Genomic DNA, 22,855 nt, shown 5'->3' on the forward strand with positions numbered 1-22,855 from the left:
GACCTTAAGACAAGAAAATTATATACTGTCTAATTAAACTCCCAGTTGCAAATGCTGCGAGTTGGTATGGGAAATGGGTATTTATAGATTGCTAGTGTGATTATGCTACAACACTGGCAGAGTAAAATTCAGCACCTTCTGGGAAGAGAACAAGAATAAAAACAAAGGAAATATACATGAAAGCTTTTAGAGAATTTTAACCCCCCCCCCTTTTTTTTTTGGTCTAAAATTTCAAATATATAGCTTTTATCCCCAATTTCCCACGGGGTGAATATTTATAAACTCCAATAGCATCTCCTTACATTAGATTTCTGCAAGTCACTGGAAATTAAAAAAGGTTAGTATAGATAAATTTTTCTTGAATATGGTATAGAAACTATCATTAGCAGCAAGTGCTTTTGCCCTATTTGCATGTGCTGAATTTTGCTTAATTACCCCGTAGTTTAATTATGAAGTTCAATCTAGAGAAGAACTCACAAAAGCCAGCGATGCAGAGAGCCGGCCGCTCATTCCACCTCGTGGATTTACTGCTTTGAATCCTAGCGCAAGCCGGCTGGAACAGACTCCATTTGTGAGGGCATTAACATGTAAACAGTGTCAGAGGGAAGACGCATGGCACCGACTGGCCATGCTAATGGAAAGGGATATTGAGTTTACTAATTCAGATAAGGGCACACAGATTGCCTTTTCTCCAAAGCACAGGGGCTGTCAGAGAAACAAATGCGTGGCCCATGTTGCAATTAATTTGATTCTTGTTCTTTTAAGGCTCTACTTGTAGATTTAATTAAAGCTCTCACACACTGGGCACATTCAGGAAGTGCGTGAATTTAATGGCTTCTTTTGAATGAAAGCAGCAGTGGAAAGTTGTGACTCAAACAATAAGAGGCAATCATAAGACGGAGATGTTTCTAATGAGAAAGTACGCTCATTCTTCCTCATGGTGCACTTCAATTTATTTTAATAAGAGACAGAAAATTGTACTTTTTCTATAGGTGTTACCCCTCCCCCCCTTCTTACTGCTGTATTATTCCTGAGGTAAATGCTGCTCCACACTCCATCAGTACTGTACTTCTACCATTAGGTTAATAACTTCATATATTTTTTTCTATATTTTATTTATTTTTTACAGAGAGGAAGGGAGAGAGATAGTTAGGAACATCAATGAGAGAGAAACATTGGTCAGCTGCCTCTTGTATGCCCCCCATCGGGGATGTACCCGCAACCAACGTACATGCCTTTGACCAGAATCGAACCTGGGACCTTTCAGTCTGCAGGCTGACGCTCTATCCACTGAGCCAACCCTGTTTCAGCAATAACTTCTTTAGTTGATCAAAATAACTATAATATATTGCCAATTTTTATGTTGTGAAGCCTCAAATCCATCTGTTTTTGTTTTATCTTTAAGATTACTTCCAAAATCACGCTTATTTTGCTTGCTTTGTACACACACCAATATCCATTGTTGAAAAGCAGTTTTTTTCTGCCCTGACCCGTTTCCATCACTCAGGACATACTGACATGAAATGAGTAAGCTAGGTGCTCTGTTAAAGCAAACACTATGAAATATTTTATGAATATAATAATACTTTATCTAACAACACATATATCATGTTTGACATTTTTTTATATCTGAAAATTTCAACAGAATTGCCACCTCCTCTTTGATGTTTTCCCAGTTCCTCCAGGTGAAAGCAAGTTTTCCCTCTGAACTTACACAGCCTTTATCCCTACATTCTCTCATATTTTATCATTTTCAGCTTAATATTGTCTTTGTGTGCTTCGCTTCAGTTTCCTACTAGACTATAAAGCTCTTGAGATCCTTGAGTTAGTCTAATATGTGTGGTCCCCATGGCACCTAACTTAGTGCCTTGATTCATTCTGCAATTATTGAATGAATCAATGTGTCACTCTGTCACTCCTAACCCCTGAACTGAGTACAGCCATTTACTAAGAATGATGAAATAAATACATCAGAAATTAAAGAAAAAGCATGTGTTTCTGTGTATATTGACACACATGTGCACACATCCACACATTGCTTCGTTTGATCTACCATCACACTCTGGTACAATAAATTATAGTGTCAGTGAGTGCATCCTGGGAGCCATTCATGATTAGACAACGCCACACCCAAAAGTGTTTGCTACAGTATGGTCACACGGTACAGGCAGAATCAGGACCACAGAATGCGTTCCCCTTGAATTTTTCCCTCTGTTCCAATGCGTTAACCTGAGGTTAAGCATCTGGTTCTCGTGGTGATTAAGCCAACATGCTGTGGTTGAGAACCTTCCTCACCATTAGGATCTTGCCAAGTTATATACACAGGAATTTCAGCAGCTGGCCCCATCTTTGAGGGCAGTGGTTCTGAACGTCCGTACTGATCACTGTATCTCCTAAAAACTTGTTATACATGTTCTGCCTCTACCATGATGCCTGGGGTCTGACTTGGAAATATCACTATCATGAGCACCCTAGGTGATTCTGAGGTAGAAGGCTGTTGATTGAACACAGAGGAACACAGCTCTGTGTCCTAAAACAGCTCTGACCTGCACAACACTAAATTTCCCATGGCTGGAGACGTAGCTACTAATTGGCCATAAACAGCAGCATAAAACAAGGCTGGGATGATCTACACCTGGCACTTGTTGAGTGAGAGTGTGAGTCTAAGGTAAGAAAGGGTCAATTTTGAAGTGATGCACAGGAAGAGCCAGGTGTATCTGCACCACCTGCCCATCATATAAATCTGAGTGACATGAGCAAAAATGCCTGGAAAATATAGTTGCCAATCTTTTCTTTCTTTTCAAAATTTAATTAACTAAATTAATAAACGAATTGCCCCCTTTAAGCCAATGAAGTGCTGTGCAGGGGCAACAGTTAGTCCTTAAAAGGAAGAGCCGAGGGCAAAATGCTGTGTATGAGAGAATACTATCAATACATTTCAAACTTTATTTGTAGTCATGCATGGAATAAATATGACAGGAAACAAGTTTCCCTATTCATTTTAGGCTGCAGATCTGACAGACTAGAGTGACTGTCATAAAAATAAGTAAATCCAATAATTGGACAAGAGTTATCGCAGAAGCAATCTGAGTTTTAGTTTATCCAATTTATTGCTTTGTTGTAAAGGTCAGGCTGGTAATATAGAATCACACATCAGGGCTAACGAACCTGAAGTGTTATCTGGCAGAGCCTGAAATGATCAAACAGGGAAGCTCAGAGAGGTCCCAGGATGTGCCAAAGGTCACAGACTGACTCAGTGGCCCTGTTGGGGCCAATGCCTGCCCATCCAGACCGGGATGCACTTAACTTTGTTAGGATCATCTTACCCTTTTCACTCCTCTAGGATTCCCTTGAATGGACTGCAAGAAGGAACTACTGTCCCAGGAAATGGGCACAAATCAATATGTATAGAGCAGTCACCATCGTTTTGACAGAGAACTTGACAAGAAGAGGTATCTTCTTTCCTTTAGCTTTCAACCTCTTTTCTAGGATCAGCTACTAAGGACTGGCCTAGGACCAAACCTCACAATTGCATCAGTAAGGTTTCCAACTACGTTGTGCACTTCTACCCAAAAGTATTTAGAGATAACTGATGGCTTTGAGTTTTACATTGTTAAAAACTAATGCAGGCTACATCAGAAAGGCATTTACTAGCTTAGACAGAGAATGTCCCCATGGACACGAATCCTTATGGACTTAACGATCACTCAAGCCACGATTTTTGCTTTACTGGGCCAGTACATTTGAGAATTTGACAGAACTGTGCCAGGACGCTTCCCATTGCACGTGTCCTCTGCCAGGGCTTGCAGGCACTGTTGTAGGATGGGCCATGCAGAAACAAGAAGGCTCCCCCAGACTAAGACAACTAGAGATACATTTTTAAATGCCAACTTTTAAAACCGTAAGCAAAATAAACAGGATGCTGCTCAAAAAAGTGCTCGAAGTTGAAGTAATTGCATATAAAAAAGAGAAAATAGCTAACAATACTTGTCTTTCTTAAATATAAAAGTCAGACTTTGAATTCACAAGTTGAATATTTTTTTTAAAGAAATAACCTCTTATCCTGATGTTGACAATTTAAAAAAAATAAAAAAAGAAGAAATAGTTTTGAAATGTTGGGGAAAGAGTTTAACTGCCAGGGTTCTCAGAATGACATATAAAAATGTCATTCTGAAGAGACTGTTTTCTTTGCAAAAACCCTGTAGTTCAATCCTGATGTCGAATATTGTTGAAACTGGGAGTATGGCAAAAGCCTGTCCAGTGGAATTAGAGGGATGTTCACAGAATTAATACGAGACGACAAAGACACAGGAAAACCACAGCCCCTATTACCTACCTCCAGGTTGAGACAATTGTGCTGACAATCCAAATTACCCTGAGCTAGACACAACCTCTCACTCTAAATGCGCAGGGAAAGAGATGCAAACATATTTAAACGTAACCTGCCGGGCTTTCTCTTGGCTGCGATTCTCTCTCACTGAGGCCCCAACTGGTTTCGCCAGCAAAAGGCCTGAGCTGTTTACCAAGCAACGTTTCCTCATTTCTCACAGTCCCACGTCCATGGCAGACCAGTGGCATCTGGTTCAATATTTCATTAAATCCTCCTGAAAACTAACAGTTCAATCTATTAGAAAACTACGGTCCCTAAGCAACATAAATTACCTAGCAGGCTGTGGCTGTAGTGCGCAGCACAGCCCATTTGCTGTGGAGACACTGATAGCTGTAGACTTCCTGCACATTGTAGATGCAAGAAGCATAACCTTCCTAAGCCTTTCTCAGACAGTAAATACTGAAACTTTTAAAAAAAAAGTTTTTAGCAGGAAATGGTTATTTAGGTCTAGGATGAATTATTTTTACGTTTTGCCTTAATTGTCCAGGAATTTAACATAGAATCCTTTCTTGGAAATATGGTGTGTGTGTGGGTGTGTGTGTGTGTGTGTGTGTGTGTGTATGTTGCCACTTCTGTAGCCTGTCGTCACTCTCAGCAAAATGACTGAAGTGCATTCACATGAGGGCCCCTGCAGAAGGCTTTGCTCAACAGAGAATTTAGAGCTAATTTATTTTGGCTGCAGGGCACCTGCAAGTTATGTAACTCAGGAGTAAGTGTGGGTGAGCAGCGGTTTCATTCTGGACTCGTTTCGACAATCAGTGGTCAGTCTGCACAACCTTCAAATGCAGTTGTCACTTTAAAGTGACAGAAGCGTGGACATCTCTGATGGCTATCGGGAGGGATGGGAAGGCCTTCCCCTCCAGTTACAATAATGCTGGGGGAGACAGAAAGTGCCCGGACTGGTTTAGAGATCAATTCTTCAGGAAAATTCCTGTAATTTGCTCCTTTAATGAGTTTCTTCTCTTACCCCAGGCCATAAGTCTAAACTTTTATTTGTAATAATAAACAGGTAGGCAAATCTTTGTATATTACTTTTTAGGGCCCCGAATAAACCAGCTACAGACCAAAGACTGCCTATAAATAATTTTTAGGGCTGCTTTTTTCTTTTTTCTTGAGTTCCATGTTAAATGTTTATTGCACAAAGAAAATATTAAAATGAAGCTTTAATCACAACGAATGCTCAGCTCATTTACAAATTTACTGCTTGGTAGTAGTTGGAGGGAGCCAAGACTGTAACTGACTATAATTGTGTGGCTAGCACAGCAATCAATCACACAGCCCGGGGGCCTTTTCTGGGTTGAGCCCTTTTCCCAAGCACCTGGGGCCTGTCACAGATTAAGACTTCTTGCTCCCTGCATCTCACCTTGCTGTACTAGAAGAATGTAGACGTTCTCAAATTAATTGTGTGGCCCTTGCATTGTCAGTGGCATGTCAGGAAATTAGCTTCGCTGACATCATTCAGTTAAGCAGTCACCAGAAAAGTCACATGAAAGCAATCTGTGCAGAAAGCACAAATGGGGATTTGCAGCTGTGGGCTCCAACTCCCCCCACCAAAGCATTTCCCTTATCTGGGCTTCTGTTTTTTCATCTACAAAATGAGAGGTTAGGACTAGATGAACTCCGAGGCTCCTTGCAGCTCTTGAAATTCTATGCATCATTTAGTCTGAACAATCTTGTGCATTAGATGCATTCCAAATGACAGGCGTGTAAAGTGAATACTTGCATACTAAATCGTCTTTCCAAATACTGTTGTTTCAGGAATATGTATTTGCAGAAAACAAAACAAAAAAGTGGACTCAATGTAGAAAAAAAAATCATTTCAATGAATTAATATCCATTCAGCCTATATAAATATATACATGCTTTGCAGAACAAAAAAAAAAGATAATTAGCAATCAACATGCGATTCCTCAAGACTAAGGAAATGTACACACATATACCACACTAGATTCCTGTCTTGGGTAAAATTCTTACTAATACTGTGATGTATATGGAAGCTTAACCGAGCTTATACAGTTAAGTTTTTCTCCTCTATTTTTGATAATGATTTATGTATAAATCAAGGGTAATAGAAATAGTAGCATTGGGGTATACTTTATAAAGTGTTTAGTAGCCCTAGTTGGTTTGGCTCAGTGGATAGAGCATCAGCCTGTGAACTGAAGGTTCCTGGGTTTGATTCCTGTCAAGGGCACATGCCTTCTTTGAGGACTCAATCCCCAGTAGGGGCCTGCAGGAGGCAGCTGGTCAATGATTCTTTCTAATCATTGATGTTTCTATCTCTCTTTCCCTCTCCCTTCCTCTTTGGAGTCAATAAAAATATTTAAAAAAGATAGGAAAAACAGGCCTTTTGTCTTATTTCTCACTGTGGCCTATCAGTGACATTTAGTCATTTTCCTTCCATATACTCACAATATTTCTTTAAGAAAATGATTTCTAAGGGGCTTGATATTATATCTATAAAGAAATTTAATTCAAAAGTCAAACAGGGATGAAATATATTTTATTTAACTTCTTCCCTTGAGTCTAGGCAGAGCTTATGTGTTTATTAGAGTGGATCTGAATTATGCGGGAGCAAATGTTCCTGTTTATGACCTGACTATGGTGACAGGGGCCATGCTATGTGAGGTTGTGCATAAAACTATAAGGACCTACTGAGCATAATTCCAATGCCATAATATTTGCTTGCATTGGTTTAATCCTGCTCCAAGAAAGTTAATGAGAGGAGTAAGTGGTCAGCATTTTCCCACTATATAAACAATTTGTGATTACCTATTGTTTTATCTGGATGTTTCCTGTCTTCCATTGATAATAATTGTTGATTCTACTTAAAAAGGAAACTTTATAAAATAGTTATTTTAGGAATTATGAATGGAACTAAGTTATTTTTCTCCCAAATAAAAAAAAAAACACACAACACTGTAAATTACCAAATTTAGCAAATTTTCTACTGAGAGAAGAAAAAAAAATTAAAACAAAGATTACGGTGGGCATTAAATGTAGTCTATGCGTTATTTCTAGCTAAGTTTAATTTACTATATTAATGATGATTCTTATTTTGTAAGGATTACAAAATATGTTATAAGATCCTACCATAGTTTCTTATGGCAGTCTCAGCTATAACGTGGTCTGGGCTGCCAGGTTCAATATGAAAACCAAAAGTTTGGCATAAAATTGAGATTAGATATGATCAAAAACTGAAAATATGTCTTTGTCAAATTCATTTGAAAATATTTAATAATTCTCAGGAAATAACATAGATTAAGATTAAAGATTAGTACTATAAAATAATGTTGAAATAGATTTAAAAAAAAAGCATACAGATGCCAATAAGTATTTTTAGCTAGAAATATACTCAGTGTTGTCCAGAGTTGAGAAGCTGAGGCCATTTCCTGCATGGCAGAAGATAATAGGAACTGGAAATGCCTACAGCTGGAAATAAGCAAGCCAGAGCAGAAAGCTGGTATGAAAATCAGCCCAGAGGCCTAATGCCAGCCAAAATGGCAAGGCATAAATCACATTAAAGGTTAACATCCAGTCCTTGCTGGGTAGCTTAGTTGCTTAGTGTCATCCCAATAAACCAGCGTTTGAACTCTAGTTAGGCTACATACAAAAAGCAACCAATGAATGCATGGATGGGTGGAACAAAATCAATGTCTTTCTGACTCTTTCTCTCTAAAATCCTATATAATAAAGAGCTAATATACTAATTAGACTGAAGAGCAGAATGGCCATCCAGACAACCTTCCTGACAAACCCAGGGCTGTGAGGGCCAAGCCCCTTACATGAATTTCATGCATTGGGTCTCTAATCAATATATAAAAATTAAAAAAAAAAAAAAAAAAGCTTAACATCGGTTTTCCTGAATCATTGAAAGGTAATATTTATCTTGCATCAGATGTCATACTATGTTAACAGAGACCAAAAGAAAAAAAAAAAAGAGCTGCTGTATTACATTCCTCTTACCCAAACTTTCCATAGATCAGAAACACAAGCCTGCGTGTTCCTGAAAGTAGGGTTTGCAAGCCCCGCTGAGAGCCTGGATCTGACTTGCTAAAGTTCAAACCTCATACTGCATTGCATCTTTTCACTCCAGACACTGGACTTCTTGCCTTTGAACTACAGATGTTTCTACCAACACAAGCAACCTCCGCTCCTCATTAGTCCCTTGGAGGCGCAGCAGTGATGGCACGCAGAGCAGGGTATACCACACAAAGACTGGCAGCCTTGCACTCTCCTCTCTGAGTCTAACAAGTGAGAGGGTAGGAATTGAGAACACAGTTGGAGTTTCAAGTTCCAGTATTTTCTGTGGGTTGGAAACAGGGTATTAACTATGGACTTCTGAAGCACAGAGGTGAGCCCAGCTGATCGGGGGGATGCTGAGAGGCAGCAAGCCTGGCCTATCAGATAAGGCAGTGTACATAAAGCAACAACTGGGTTTGTCCAAGTCATAGGGCTAAAGCCGAATGGTGTTAGGAGGAGAATGGAAATCAATCATTCATTGCATTTTGGATGAGCAAGGCTGCCGAACTAACTTGGAATTTTACAATGGTGTAATGTCTTACCATGTGGATTGAAAATTATTTATGCATAAAGGTGGCCATTCATTTGTAGCCTATTTCAAGTTTCCTGAGATGCTTGATTTGCCAAAGACTTCTGGAGGAGTCCGAGTTACCCAGGACCTCTCTGCCTCTTGCCCTTCAGGCCACAGAGCTGATGTCCTGTGGCAGTTTTCAGACAGCCTGGCTGGCATGGTAGGGTTCCTCTTTCACATGGGGCACACTTTTCTTCTTTCATACATTCCTTGAGGTGATATCTATGGGAATTCTGGTCACAATATAGGTCATGGGATTTTCTCTTGGCTTCTTTCCATCTTTTTCTATTTCCATTAATTTCAGTGAAAGAACCATATTGGTTCAGAATGCAGCTCTGGCGGTAAGCTGGCTTCAACCTCAGTCCTGTCGCTTATTGACAGTGCTTCTTTATTATTTTTTATTCAACTGAATTCAGAAAACTTTTTAAAAATTAAATGTATTGGGTGACATTGGTCAACATGATCATGTAGGTTTCAGGTGTGGGTCACTATGTTAAAAGATCTGTGTATTGCCCCATGTGCCCACCACCTAGAGTCAAATCTCCTGTCAACATATCTTAGGGTCTGAACATAGGGTGTGCTTCTTTAAACAACTTACTTTTCTACGTCTTAGCTTCCTTGACTAAAAACAAGGTCTCAGTACATATATCATAAAGTTGTTACAAGGCCTAGCTGTGATAATACTCATAAAAGACTTATAGCAGTGCCTCATAGAAGGCAGATGCTTATACATAAGCTATCATTATCATCATCATTGATGTTACAATACAATGAAAAGACTATTTAGAAGAGTCAATTCACATTCATTCATGGATGTCTTATCAGTCATTTAGATTATTCAAGGTAAATCTTGCTTTTATCCTTTTTTGAGTCATTACCATCCCTATTTGGAGGAAAGATAGGCTCTGTGAGAAGCTTGCTATACATAATATATTTAAACACACAGTGCCTCAATATAGGGTGGTGAAGCAGACCTCCCTTCACGGGACACTTCCTCCACAAGTTGACTCCAATTACAGGGAGAAGGCTACAGTTCAGGCAAAGGGATTTTGCAAGGAGAAGAGAAGGAAGCAAGAACAGGCCTTGTTCCTTGCCTCTGTGATGACATGAATCAAATAGTCTGGGGTCAGCAGCTGAGGGGAAGAGTACAGGGTCTCACGTATGGTAAGACCTGCTGTTTATTCACTCATTTATTCAATGATCCACAAATAGTTATCTCGTCTGGATGAGGAATCTGACAGACAAAAGTGATTAGGCCATGGTTCCTGCCCTCCATAAGTTTCTAGTCTAGCCACCAAGTCTACTCTACAAAAGCTACTTAGAAACAGGCGACCCAGAAAGTAATTCAGAACCCACTAACTGGAGCTTTATTTAACGGAGAGAAACCTTAGCTGCAAGCTTTAGGGGACATATACTGAATTAATTTTTTTAATTTTTATTTTTAAAATTAAACCTACAAGACTGAACCTGCACACACTCTGAGGCCTGCATGTGGGGAGCTATGTGGATTTCACTTGAAGCCCTTGGAGCTTCTGGAATGCTGGGCATATTCCTATTCGATTTGTAGGCGATCTGATTCACAGTCACCGTTACTAGTTGAGAAAATAAAAACGTGACATGTGGGAGAGCCATGGGCCTCATGCTTCCGGTATTCCTCTCACTGGTGTCTGAAAATAATGGCAGCAGAACCCATTGTTTTCTTCACTTATGACTGAAATAAGTGCATCACAAGTAATGTGAGTGCATAGTTCACTGACTCCTGGTAGGTGGCCATCCTGCTTTGCTTCCGGGTATATGGTAACAATTTAGGAGGTGCTTGCCTGAGCAGGTTCGATTTTTGCACTGTCATCATTGTCAGTTACAATGCTGGGATATTTCAGGCTGCAAGCTCCAAATGAGGCTTGGTGTATTTTTGTGGAACCTCCTAGTCTCAGGTAACTGGGTCTCAAACTCATCAGTATGCCCTTGCTGTGAGCTGGACAAAGTAACTCTCTGGGCCAGCTCAGGCCTAACAGTCCAAAAGGCAAACACTCCATTGCAAGGCTAATCTACAATTACCATGGCTGGTCTGATGCTCTAGCTGACAAATGACTATTAATAGAATGATGAGGGCAGCAACAATGGTTCAAAACCTGTCTGAACATTCTGTCCACCAACATCAGCACAGTTTTTAAAACTGCAAAATACACATAATAACATTTACTGACTTCACATTTTTTGGGTGTATAGTTCAGTGGCATTCAGTGCATCCACACGGCTGTACAGCCATCACCACCATTCAGCTCCATTAAATGCTCACTCCCCGTTCCACTATTCCCCAGCCTCTGCTGTCCACCATTCTACTTTCTGTGCCTATGCATGTGACTATGCTAGGTATTTCATATACTGTATTTGCCCTTTTGTGAATGGCTTATTTCCCAAAGTATAATGGCCTCAAGGTTCATCCATGTGTCAGAATTTCATTTTTAAGGCAATACTATTCCGTTGAATGTAAATACCCCATTTTGTTTATCCTTTCCTCCATCAATGGGTACTTTGGTGGCTCCCACCTTTTGGTTATTGTGAGTAACATTGCTATGAACATTGGTATACAAATGTCTCTCAAGACCCTGCTTTCAATTTCCTTTAGGTAAATACTTAGAAATACATTTTTGCAAATAAATCCAGTAGCGCTTCATTTCTGAGCCCTAGGGTAGTATGGTTTTCATTTCATGCACACCTAAAAAGGGATTGCAGGTTGCTAGAGAAAGAAGTTTAACAGACTGCGTTTGCCAAATCACAAAAATGAACTAAGCAGGAGACTTCTTGGCTAACAACATCTTCTCCAGCAGGCCCCTTAAGACATCATAATAAACAACATTTTAGAAACCAAAAATCTGCTTTAATTAGTTTTTCCAAATTCTGCTTAGTTTCTCTCTTAATTTACGGATCTTCCATATGGCTATATCATTTACTTCAGCTTAGCTTGATTGTAATTTGTTCAGAGCTCCAGTTTAATTGTTGTAAGTTCTTCACTTATTCTCACTAAAATTAGCAGTGTAACATCTGAAAGAGAAATGATGGCTGAGTACCCTCAATTTAAACTAAAAAAAAAAAAAAAATACTAATGCTAATTCAGTGGTCAGAATAGTAATTAAAATATATTTTGAGAATTCAAATTTTTGTAAGTCATAGAACACATAGTATTAAAATAATTGTTGGTGATTTCCTTCAACTTTCTGTGTTAGAAAAGGGACTTAAGCATCAGTGAAGAGTGTTGCATTATACCATACATCATCAGATCAATAATTTTGACCTTTGAAACTGTGAATTTGTTAATGATGCTCATTAATCAACCACATTCTTCCTAGAGTTGGTCTCCCCGCTCACATAATGAATTATCATTTTAGTTAATGACTTATAACTGCGGTTCAATGGTGTGGCCATTGTTATTCTTTACATCAGTGTCAATCATACAAGTAAAAAGGCACACAGCATAAGAACCATTTACTTACGTTCTGTCCTGGGCTCTGTGTTTGGCAGGTTTCCCTGGGAAGCGATCACTAACTGGTATCAGCTCTGGACAGCGGAGGGACACTGCGCTAATTAAGGGGTGAAGAGCCTGGACCTCACTGTCGCAACACTGACAGCACAAAGCTACCTGAGGGAACATTCCCTACACTAGACTTCATCCAGACGTAGGCAAGGTTACAGAAGCAGCCCTGCACTCAAAGTTCCGGGTTATAAAAACCCACAATTTTAGAATTTAGGGAGAAGTTTTGGATTAAGAGTTAGAAGCTGTTTGGAGATCCAAATGGATGGGTCATTTCAGCCCAGGCACCAGCCCAGCAATTATTATACTTTCCTTAATGCAGATTCTGAAAATGTGACTTTGAAACAGGACACTGAATAAAACTTCCAGGCTTAAAATATTTTCCACATACAATGCACAGTTGGTTAGAGTGGAACAGAAATTCTTATCTCGGGGGTAAACCGGTAGAGTGGGAGAACTGCATTTAATGTCAGCTTGCCTCCAGCCACATGCTGCAGGCATCTCTTTGAAAATAGGGCTTTCATCAGTTTCTCTCTTATCCTTTTTGTTTCATGATGTCTTCAGAAATACTTCCTATTTTTACTGAGACTTTTTTTCTTGGAAGTACCAGTACTGTTTAGATATAATATAATGGGTGCTAAATGTTTAACGAGATATGCAGCATTTGCATTTAATGACAAATATACATTTGTTAAAATGTGTTGAGGAAAGAAGGTAGAGGTATAGTGCTTCAGAATTAAAATAGTTATATTTACCTAGAACAAATGTTCATGTAGTTGAATTGCTAACATTTGCTATTTTGACCATGAATGCATATTTCTTTGATTATTTCCATAGAGCCACAACTTCTGTCATTTCTACTTACCACATCAGCTGAGACTGGAATTTTACTATAATTAATATAAATGTTCTTAAAATTTTAAAAGATCTATAGAAATTTTAGAACAATAGTAAATATAATTTATCAGCATAAAACTGATGGTGCTTGTATGCTACATTCTGTCAAACATGTTATTGAGATAAATCATTGCTATGGAAACTGTTGAAAATGTAGATATTTTAACAATACACGATGAAACATAATAAGCTACCTATCTCCTACTCAACTTATTTAATTTTGAGAGTATATTATCATGTATGAACCTTTTATTCACCTCATACCTTTTCTTTCTTAACACTTGTGGCACCTAACACTGCACCTCAAAAGAAAGCATGTTTTGGGGAAAGATAAAGATAATAAAAAATTGCTTTACTTAGTGAATAAACAGGTAATAAACGTAAGGGTTTTGTAACAGTTTTTAAGGAAAATATTTCAAATTAGTCCCGGCAAGTCTCAAATGAATTAATATTTATAAACAAATTAACAACTAGTCATTAATATGTGAAAGGTTTATAAAACATTCTAGCTAAATATAACTGATGATCACTTGTTTTTAGTCATCATTGCCTAAGAATCTCATCAGTTAGTATGAGTTGAACAGACTTTCCATGTTTACTAGAGGTCTCCCTTCAGCAACTATTTTTAAAAATATGTTTTTGTTAATTTTTAGAGAGAGGGGGAGAGGGATCGAGAGATAGAAACATTGATAAGAGCGAAACATCATTGACTAGCTGCCTCCTACACACCCCCTACTTGGATATCAAGCCTGCAACCTGGGAATGTGCCCTGATCAGGAATCAAACTGGCAACCTCTTGGTTCACAGATCCATGCTGACTCACAGAGCCACACTGGATGGGCCAGCAAGTATTTTTTTATAGGAGGTTGTTCTTTCAGAAGGTAGTGCAAACTTAGTTAAGCTAATAATGGAAAATGCCTCCCAATAATATTTGCTGTTCCTCCTATCAAGATCTCAGACCTGGCCTGGCCTGCTAACAAACACAGACAGTAACTACTGACTTCCTCAAGAGAAAGACAACAGATTGTATTTCAAGAAATTTTAATGAATTTGTTTCACCCATACTTTCTCTTGGGCCCAGTCTGTCTTTATACCAATGGCCAAGTCAATACTGTGGGTAGAAGAAAAATAGGCTAACTAGCTCTCACAGGACTGGAAGTCGGAATCGGATTAGCATTAGGCTCTTACCAGCAAAATGACCAATACTATACTTAATCCCAGGTAATTCTTTTTCCTTTCTTCTCTTTCCTTCCCTTGTAGCTAAAAGATAAACCACTCATCAACTAACACTTCTAGATTTGAATTGACTGAGCAAAGAGAGCCTTTGAAAGAAACACTGGGTATGTTTAAATAATGAAATACAGTAACGAGCCATGCACTGTACTTCTAGAATAGCAAATGTATAGTACTGTCACCATAGGCTGCTACATAATAGAAAACCCGATACTTTGAAATTGGGATGGACTTCAGAGATCATATAGTGCAAGTCTCTCAATTTACAAATGAGAAAACTAAGGCCCAGAAAAGTTCAGAAACACAAAGTTAGTTAACATACAGATCTAGGAATTCCAAGTCTGGATTTAGTGTTCCTCTTGGGGTCGGGGAATGAGTTTGGGGGTAGGGGAGCGGCTGAAATGAGAGAAGGAGGTCAAAAGGTATAAACTCCCAGCTACAAAGTAGAGAAGTGATGGGAATGTAATGTACAGCATGGTGACTTAAGGTAGTAATACTGCATTGCATAATTGAAAATTGTTAAGAGAGTACATTTCAAAAGTCCTCATCACAAGAAAAAGTATTTTTGTAATTGGTAATAGACAGTGACTAGATATATTGTGGTGATAATTTTTAAATGTATGCTTTACTGAAACTATAAAATGTTAGATGTCAAGTGTTCCTCAATAAAAAATATATTCAGTGTACCTGATAACCAAACCATGTAGCTTATTACACATCAATAGCACTCCAGCAACTTATTCATGATCAATATCATGTTTTAACTATTATACACAAAACTTTTAAAACATTTTTTTGGGTAAAACCCTGAACAATTGGAAATTTTAAGAATTTCTGTTAAATATGATAGTTTGTACAACATGACTGCTGTTCAGGTCTAAATCATAAGTTTTGTACTTATAGGCACAGTAAATTGCCTTATAAAACATATTCTATACTTGAAAAAAAAAGCAAATACAAAAGTGGCACATGCTTTGAAAACAATCCTTTTAAGATTATGTAGTAAATAATCATTTAAATTTAATATGAGTTATTGGTATTTAGTCTAAAGTTGTATCAAGGGCATATATTACCACAGGCAATATCTTCAAATGCATAATTTATGACATCACCTCCATGACTACCTGAGAGACCCAGGAGAGCTAGACCCTGGGAGGGTGAGTTCACACTTAGCTAAGGTCACAAGGGAAACTGCTTGCCAGATGACACAAAACTCCATGTATTTCCACAACTGATATAAATCTCTCCAAAATGTTTAATTTTAATATGCAGGCATAGAAGGCCTAGTGTTGGAATTTATACAGAATCATACTAAAAAAACCCTATACCCAACAGTACAGAACATTGGTACAATATACTTAAACATCGAGGTGGAGAGAGAAGAAGTACATACAGGAGAAAAATATGAGAGGTAAGACAGAAGTAAAGTAGAAAAGAAAAGAAAAGAAAAGAAAAATATATGGGAGGAAGAAATAAAGAGATAAATAGCCCAAAAAGAAGAAAAGAAGTGTAAAGAAAAGAGGTACAGATAAGTGAAATGAAAAGAAAAAAAGAATTAAAAATAAGAAGAGAAATAAAATGATGTGAAAAAAGAGAGAAAGGAATATCGATGTATGACTTGTGAAAAGGAAGAGTTCAAGTGATGGGGATCCATTAGTGATAAAAATAGCTGGAAGAGAGCAATATTTTGTCTTGAGGCCTGACTATCAACTAAGAAAGAAGTAATAAATAAAAAAAGTGCACACACACACATTTGGATACTAACTTACCCCTTAAAAATTGTTGTTACCCAAGGTTTTATCTTCTTCCTTGACTTCCTTCTCCTCATTCTACACTTACCTTTGAGTGACCTCATCCAAACCTATGGCTTTCACTCCAGGACATGCTATAACTTTAACTATGGCAACTGGCATGTCCAATGGCCTAGTGGGTATGTCCACGACTTTACAGGGAGAGTGAACTTAACAAAGTGCAAAGATGAACTCTCCATTTTCACTCCCCAAATATGTTCTATTTTCTATATTTCACATTTTGGTCACAGTAAACTAGATTCTGCATTATTCCATCACCCTCGGCTTCTGCTTACAGATGGCTACAGAAACTTACCTTCTCTCCTCATTTTTCTAAAGTTGCCTCCTCTTCATTCAACTGGTCTTTCTGACTCTAGTTCTTTTCCCCCCACACTGTGCTCAACCCTAACATCAGAGTTCTCTTTCTAAGATAAAAATTGTATCAAATTACTACCTGCTTAAAGGCCAACAGCTGATTTTAGGGCCATATCCAGTCTCCTTAGATGACCAGATAAAACTTCCAAGACCTCATTTTCACACCTTCTCCATCCTCTCCCTCAACCATCCATGACTTTACTCCACTCTATAATTATTTTAAAGCTATAAAGAAACAAGATCTGAGTGTTCCCTGTTTGGGAAAATTTATCTAGTAGTTCCTTTACCATCTATATTTTTATGTTGATAATTTTTATATAAATTAAACATTGTATTATTACTAAACAAGTTTTTGCTTATTTTCACAAAACAGAAGGCACTGTATATTTTTCAAGCATCAGAGGTAAGGATCACTTACTATAGCTGTATCTGTTTTCCTCCTCCCTGAGACCATCCCTTGGCTAGACAGTGCAGTTTCATAACATGCCATGTGCTCTAGTTCTTGTCTTTAAGCACGTTATGCCCGGTGTTTCTGCCAGGCTGTTCTTTGAGAGTCTCTTTCTCATGGGGTCTCTTTCTCATGGGGTGTTGTGCTGATTCATCCCAAACATGGTGACTGCACATAACATAGGCTCCATCCTGTCACCCTGATCTTCATTATAATGATTAGGAAGCCTTCTTTCTCGTATCCTCAAGAACATCAAATATGTTAGCACATCAAAAATCAGTACTAAATATTTCCTGGTGAATAAATGTCTTTAAAGATTATGCAGAGCTTTACATACTGACTTGTGGGAAAGCACATGATTTTTATGTTAACTTGGCATGATTTGCTTTGCATATTCATACAAAGTAACCATTTATTCTAAATGTTGTCCCATAACCTTGAATGCTACATGATGAAAAATATCAACAATCAGAGTCACAGATGTGTCTTGGTCATCAAAGCCAATTCAATAACGGACTATTTTTACACACATGAAGCAACTTGGCAACAATGGAATAGCACCACATCTTTAGCAATAGTGAGGAGCTCACCTTTTCTTCATTACCAACACAACTCCAAGAAATATAATAACAAACAGCAAGATGCCAGCAATGACTCCAGCAATTTTAACTGTGTGGTCTGTTGGTTCCTCAGGTTCTGGGACAGGTTTTGGAGTAGCAGCTCCTAAAGATGAAAGGAAATGAGAAAGAAAAAAGGGTGAGTAAGAGAGAATAGAGATGTTACATTAATTTTTTTTTCTCCTGCTGCATGTAGCACAGTAATAAGACTTATCAGAGCCTGCAGACAGACAAGCTTTGACTTTTTCAACAGCTTTCAAAATCACTGGAAAGAGTGTAATTGTTCACATTGTTCTTCAGTATTTTACTAAATTATAACATGGGCTGGATAGCACACCCAGAACTGACCCTTTTATAAGAAACTCTTCTCAAACACAGTTTTTTATATTTTTATTATCTCTATTGGCTCCCTGCTCTTTCTGCCATTTTAAATCTTGCTAACAACACAATTGCTATCCTAAGCCTTTATCCAAATTTGATTTGCTGGAATAGTTTCCTCAATTATTTTTCATAAATGAACCAGTAATTCTATAACATATTAACCCACACACCTGGAAAAGTGAGATAAGCTCATTTACCATGCATTTTACCAGCAATTGTTTTTTTTTGTTTTTTGTTTTTTTTTTAACACAATAGAGATTTTCCCCCTCTGTCTTTGGAAATCTAAATCTAGGTCACATCTGGTAGGCAAAAGACTCCTTCTAAGCAATTTATACAACGTAGGAAGCAGCTGATGATCACACTACTGGCACCCACATTTAATATCTGTTGAAATGAGATAACCAAAGCCTTACAGTGGTGGCTGTCTTAGCTCTCCTTTCTCATTTCCAAAACACCGTTTGTCCTGTTTATAGTATAATGTGATGGAATGTCACATCAACGTCAGATGAAATATCCATTTCCTCTGCTAAATGAGCTCAGGATGAAAAATATTAGGAAGGTAATGTTCAATTCACTAAACAGAATCCATTTTTTAAGGGCTTCTAACGTTTTAATCAAAACGAGATAGTGCTCAGCATCTGAGCCATCACGCCACCCTCACTAGGTTGACAAATCATCCTGAAAGGAGGAAAGTCATCTGTTCAAATTTCTCACCTTAGATTTTCCTTCTTGTTTCATTGGTAAAAATGTAATTAAAATTGAATGTTGGTACCACCCCTTCCTACCATTGCATTGTGTTTTCCATTCATCCTTCAACTGGTACTTGACAACCTTAACCCTCATTGTGTGTGGTGCATTTTAGAATGGGTTTATTCTAAGATGAGTCATGCCAGAGAAGTAGGGAGTGTCAAGATGTAATTTTTCATGTTTCCATTGGGAGCATACTAACAACATTTCTTTCAAAAGGCATCCACATTAAGATTTTATAGGTGATTCTGCAGCCTGAACATAGCTGTGAACATCAGACTGCAGAAGATAGTCAAGGTCAGGGAGAAACACGAAGTGCACAGAGGCCATAGTCATCTGAGTTGCACTCCGTGGGTACATTTCAATCAAAGTGACAATCGTATGGAAAGCAGTGCCGTACAACAGATACCTTATTAAATGCAAAACCTTATGGGTAATTCTTGATAGGTCATTTTTATTTCTGACCACTTCCGAAAGATGCCCTGTTATTTTGTTTGAATGGATATCTCTCAAACTAGTTGTCTAGGTAAACCTTGAAACCATTAATGTTTTCCTCTTTTATTATAATTACAATCTTAAGTATACTACTCCAATATGCCACTGGAACAAACAACCAAGTGGGAGATTTGGAGGACATTATTACACTAAATACGTTGCTGGGGAAAATTTAAAGACAAAACGTATATGTCATAACCCTGGCTGGGTAGCTAAGTTGGTTGGAGCATCATCCTGTACACCAAGAGGTTTCAGGTTCAATCCCCAGTCAGGGCACATGCGGGGGGCAACAGATGATGTTTCTTTCTCACATCAATGTTTCTCCTCTCTCTTTCCCTCCTTCTCTCTCTAAAACAAACTAAAAACATACCTTCATGTGAGAATTAAAAATGTGTATGTTATAAAAGGATAAATAAAAAATTAAAAAAGTAATCTATGTAAAAAACAATGTTTCAAATTCACAAAATTGAAAAAAGGTTCAGTGTTTTTAGTTTTGATTTTTTCTATCCAATTACAAAATCTTAACTTAAAAATAGTAAAATAAATTTAGTTTTATTCTTCCAAATGTTGGCATATTGGGGCTCATTCTTTGCATCTTACAAACCTAGTTATAGATTGTAAGTTCTCCAAATATATTTTCTATTATATATAGATGATTCACTAAGGTATTTATTTATTTATTTATTTATTTATTTATTTATTTTATAACCAAATTATGCCAGTATATACAACACTTGGGAAAGGAACTTTTTTTTTTTTTTTTTTTTTTTTTTAGAAACCCTTAATTTAGCTCAGAAAATTATAATATAAAAATACATGGCTACAACCCATATGTTGTAAACATTCAGTAAGAGTTTGTCCTGATAATGGCCATGCATTTGCTTCAGTTAACCAGGCAACTAGTGTGTGTTCCTTTAGCTTTGGGCCTGTGTCCTGTGAGAATTGGCGAATGACTCTATACATCTTCGGGTCAGGAAGAGAGATCGCCCCTGCAGCCTTTCATTCCCTACAGGAAGCAGGCAAGCACATTGCTATGCAGCCAGCGTAACCTCAGTATTATCATTCTTTAGCACTTACTTTTAACTCATTTCACATTGCAGGTCAAGAAAATGAAATGTTCTATCTCTGCAGGACACAGCTGCAATGCGGTTAGGGTGGCAATCATACAAAATGGAGGGCAAACTCGAGAAGGACAAGGAGGCTGCCTGGTGCTGCCTGGGAGCCACCCACCCTCTGCCAGTAACAGGGCACAGCCACAGGATCCCTGCGATGTGCCTGAGGGACGAGGGTGAGTCCCACATCCGTGCTTAGCGCTACTCTGGGGAAGCATGAACGCAGACACAAGTTGGGATGAAATAAATTACGGCCCTGAGGTGCGTGTCGTTAATTCCAGGTTCACTCGAGATACATGTCATTCCTGTCTTTCTCTGCCTGCCCTCCAGCCCTCCCTAAAATGAGTACCTTCATCTTCTCCTTCAATAGAGATGATGTTCCTCTCTCTACTTTGTTTCTTTGGAAACATGTGTTAGCGAGCTGTCAGTCAGCCTCGGACAGAATGTCATTGCAAATGACAGCTTGTTCCCTGCCCTCCACCCAAATCTCCGAATTTAACAGTATACTTTACAAACTGCTTGGCAAAGGGCTGTTTTCATAATATTTCCCCCTCTGTCTTGTTATTTTCTTTTCAGGTTTTTAATGGCATAAACTTTCATTCGTTTTTTAGGGAATATATAAATTCTAATTGTTCATGGAAAGGCATTTCCCCCCCGATACTGTGCATTCTGCTTGGAGTTTACTGCACATTTAGATCTTTATAAAAAAGAATAAATTCAAATATATACATTTAACAATGGGCAGTATCTAGGCCTAAACATGCTCATTAAAATGATGAATAAGCTAAAATGTCTCTGAGAGATGGAGGAGAAGGAGCTACTAAAGTCATGGTGCACCATCTTCACAGATGCCCGTTCCACTTGACGCCTAGTGACAGCTATGGGTTTTTTTGTTTTGTTTTGTTTTGTTTTGTTTTGTTCTGATGACTGAGAAAATTTCTAAAAAAATGGTATTCCAGGAACTTGCATTATTTAAGGTTTCAGCTATAATGTCTAATGTAAAAAAAAAAAAATCTAAAACTAAAACAAAAACCCAAACCCAATTACCCAATGCAGTATTTGGTTGGTTTTTAACTTGGCAGAAAACAGCAGCCAGTTTTGGCCCAGTGACTGATGTTAGATGGCATAACAGCAGCGTGGCAGCCTGAGGACATGATGCCTCAGCCTCAGGCTTGAGGTCTGGGCCCAGTTCTGATTACTGATCAGGATGCACAAAACTTCACAGAAGAGGTCAGGCTGCGAGGCCGGAAGACAAGGGAGGCATCACTGTGGCCTGGAGCTAGTGACCTTCCCACAGCATCGAGACAGGCTCACCTGGAGGAAACAGGAAGCCTTCCAAAGGGAGGGAGAGGAAGGTGAGAAGCACCTAGGGCGCCAGAACCTCTGCTGAAGGGTGGGTACATGCTTGCTGGGAAAGATGGGAACCAATCCCCTGTGCAGGATGTGAATGGGTGATGGATGCTACAGAGAAACATGCGCAATAGAGTGGGGACTATGAGGGCAGGCAGGTGCTAGTAAGATCTGAGATGGGGGTTATTTATTGAGAAAATAACACTTGAGCAGAGACAGGAAAGAGGAAGGGGAGTGAGAGAGGATGGCACTCAGGAAAGAGCATTGAGGCAGGGGGGAAGAAAAAGTTTAAAGGTACAAGATGAGACTGTGAAATACGGAGGTGTGCCTGGAGTGGAGTAAGCTGGGGAGAGTGGCGGGGAAATGTCAGCCTGGGGGCACCTCCACAGATCATTATAAAGACTTGGCTTTGTCTTTGCATGATGGGAGCTATGGGAGGATTGTGAGTGGAGGAGTGATGTGGTCTGGTTTATGTTTTAACAGGATCGCACTGGCAGTGGTGTTTAGAATTGGCTGGGGGTGGGTGTCAATTGTAGAAACAGGAATATCAGGGGTGAGGCTATTGCAATAAGCCAACAAGAGATTAGGATGCTTTGGAATAAGACAGTAGCAGTGGAGGTCAAACTTGAGATACATTTGCCCGTGAACAGGGTGCAGGGGTGTAGGTATAACATCCGGGGTTCTGGCACGAGTAGCTGGCAAGATGGAGTTGCTGTTTGCTGAAATGTAGAGAACTGGAAAGGCAGGTAGCTGGGAGAGTCAGGAATTTGGTTTGAGACAAGTTAGTTTTGAGACATTAGACATCCACAGAAGATAAAAGTAAGTAGGCAGTTGGAAATAGTGGGGAGACATCTAAGTTTAGAATCTACGTTTAGATCATACGTTTTTTGGGTTGGC

At 38.7% G+C, this 22,855-nt stretch overlaps 1 protein-coding gene across 12 annotated transcripts in view; it reads right to left on the minus strand.

Moving 5' to 3' along the window:
* PTPRM (protein tyrosine phosphatase receptor type M) overlaps positions 1–22,855 on the minus strand; it is a 608,093-nt gene that overhangs the window by 159,632 nt on the left and 425,606 nt on the right. For all 12 annotated transcript variants that reach the window (XM_045574745.1, XM_036417770.2, XM_036417769.2 and 9 more), the window contains one exon: positions 17,847–17,979. In XM_045574745.1, the coding sequence (XP_045430701.1) occupies positions 17,847–17,979 (133 nt within the window). The remainder of the gene's footprint in view (positions 1–17,846; positions 17,980–22,855) is intronic.

The sequence above is a fragment of the Pipistrellus kuhlii genome, unplaced genomic scaffold (assembly GCF_014108245.1).
Source record: "Pipistrellus kuhlii isolate mPipKuh1 unplaced genomic scaffold, mPipKuh1.p scaffold_m20_p_6, whole genome shotgun sequence".
NCBI lineage: Eukaryota > Metazoa > Chordata > Mammalia > Chiroptera > Vespertilionidae > Pipistrellus > Pipistrellus kuhlii.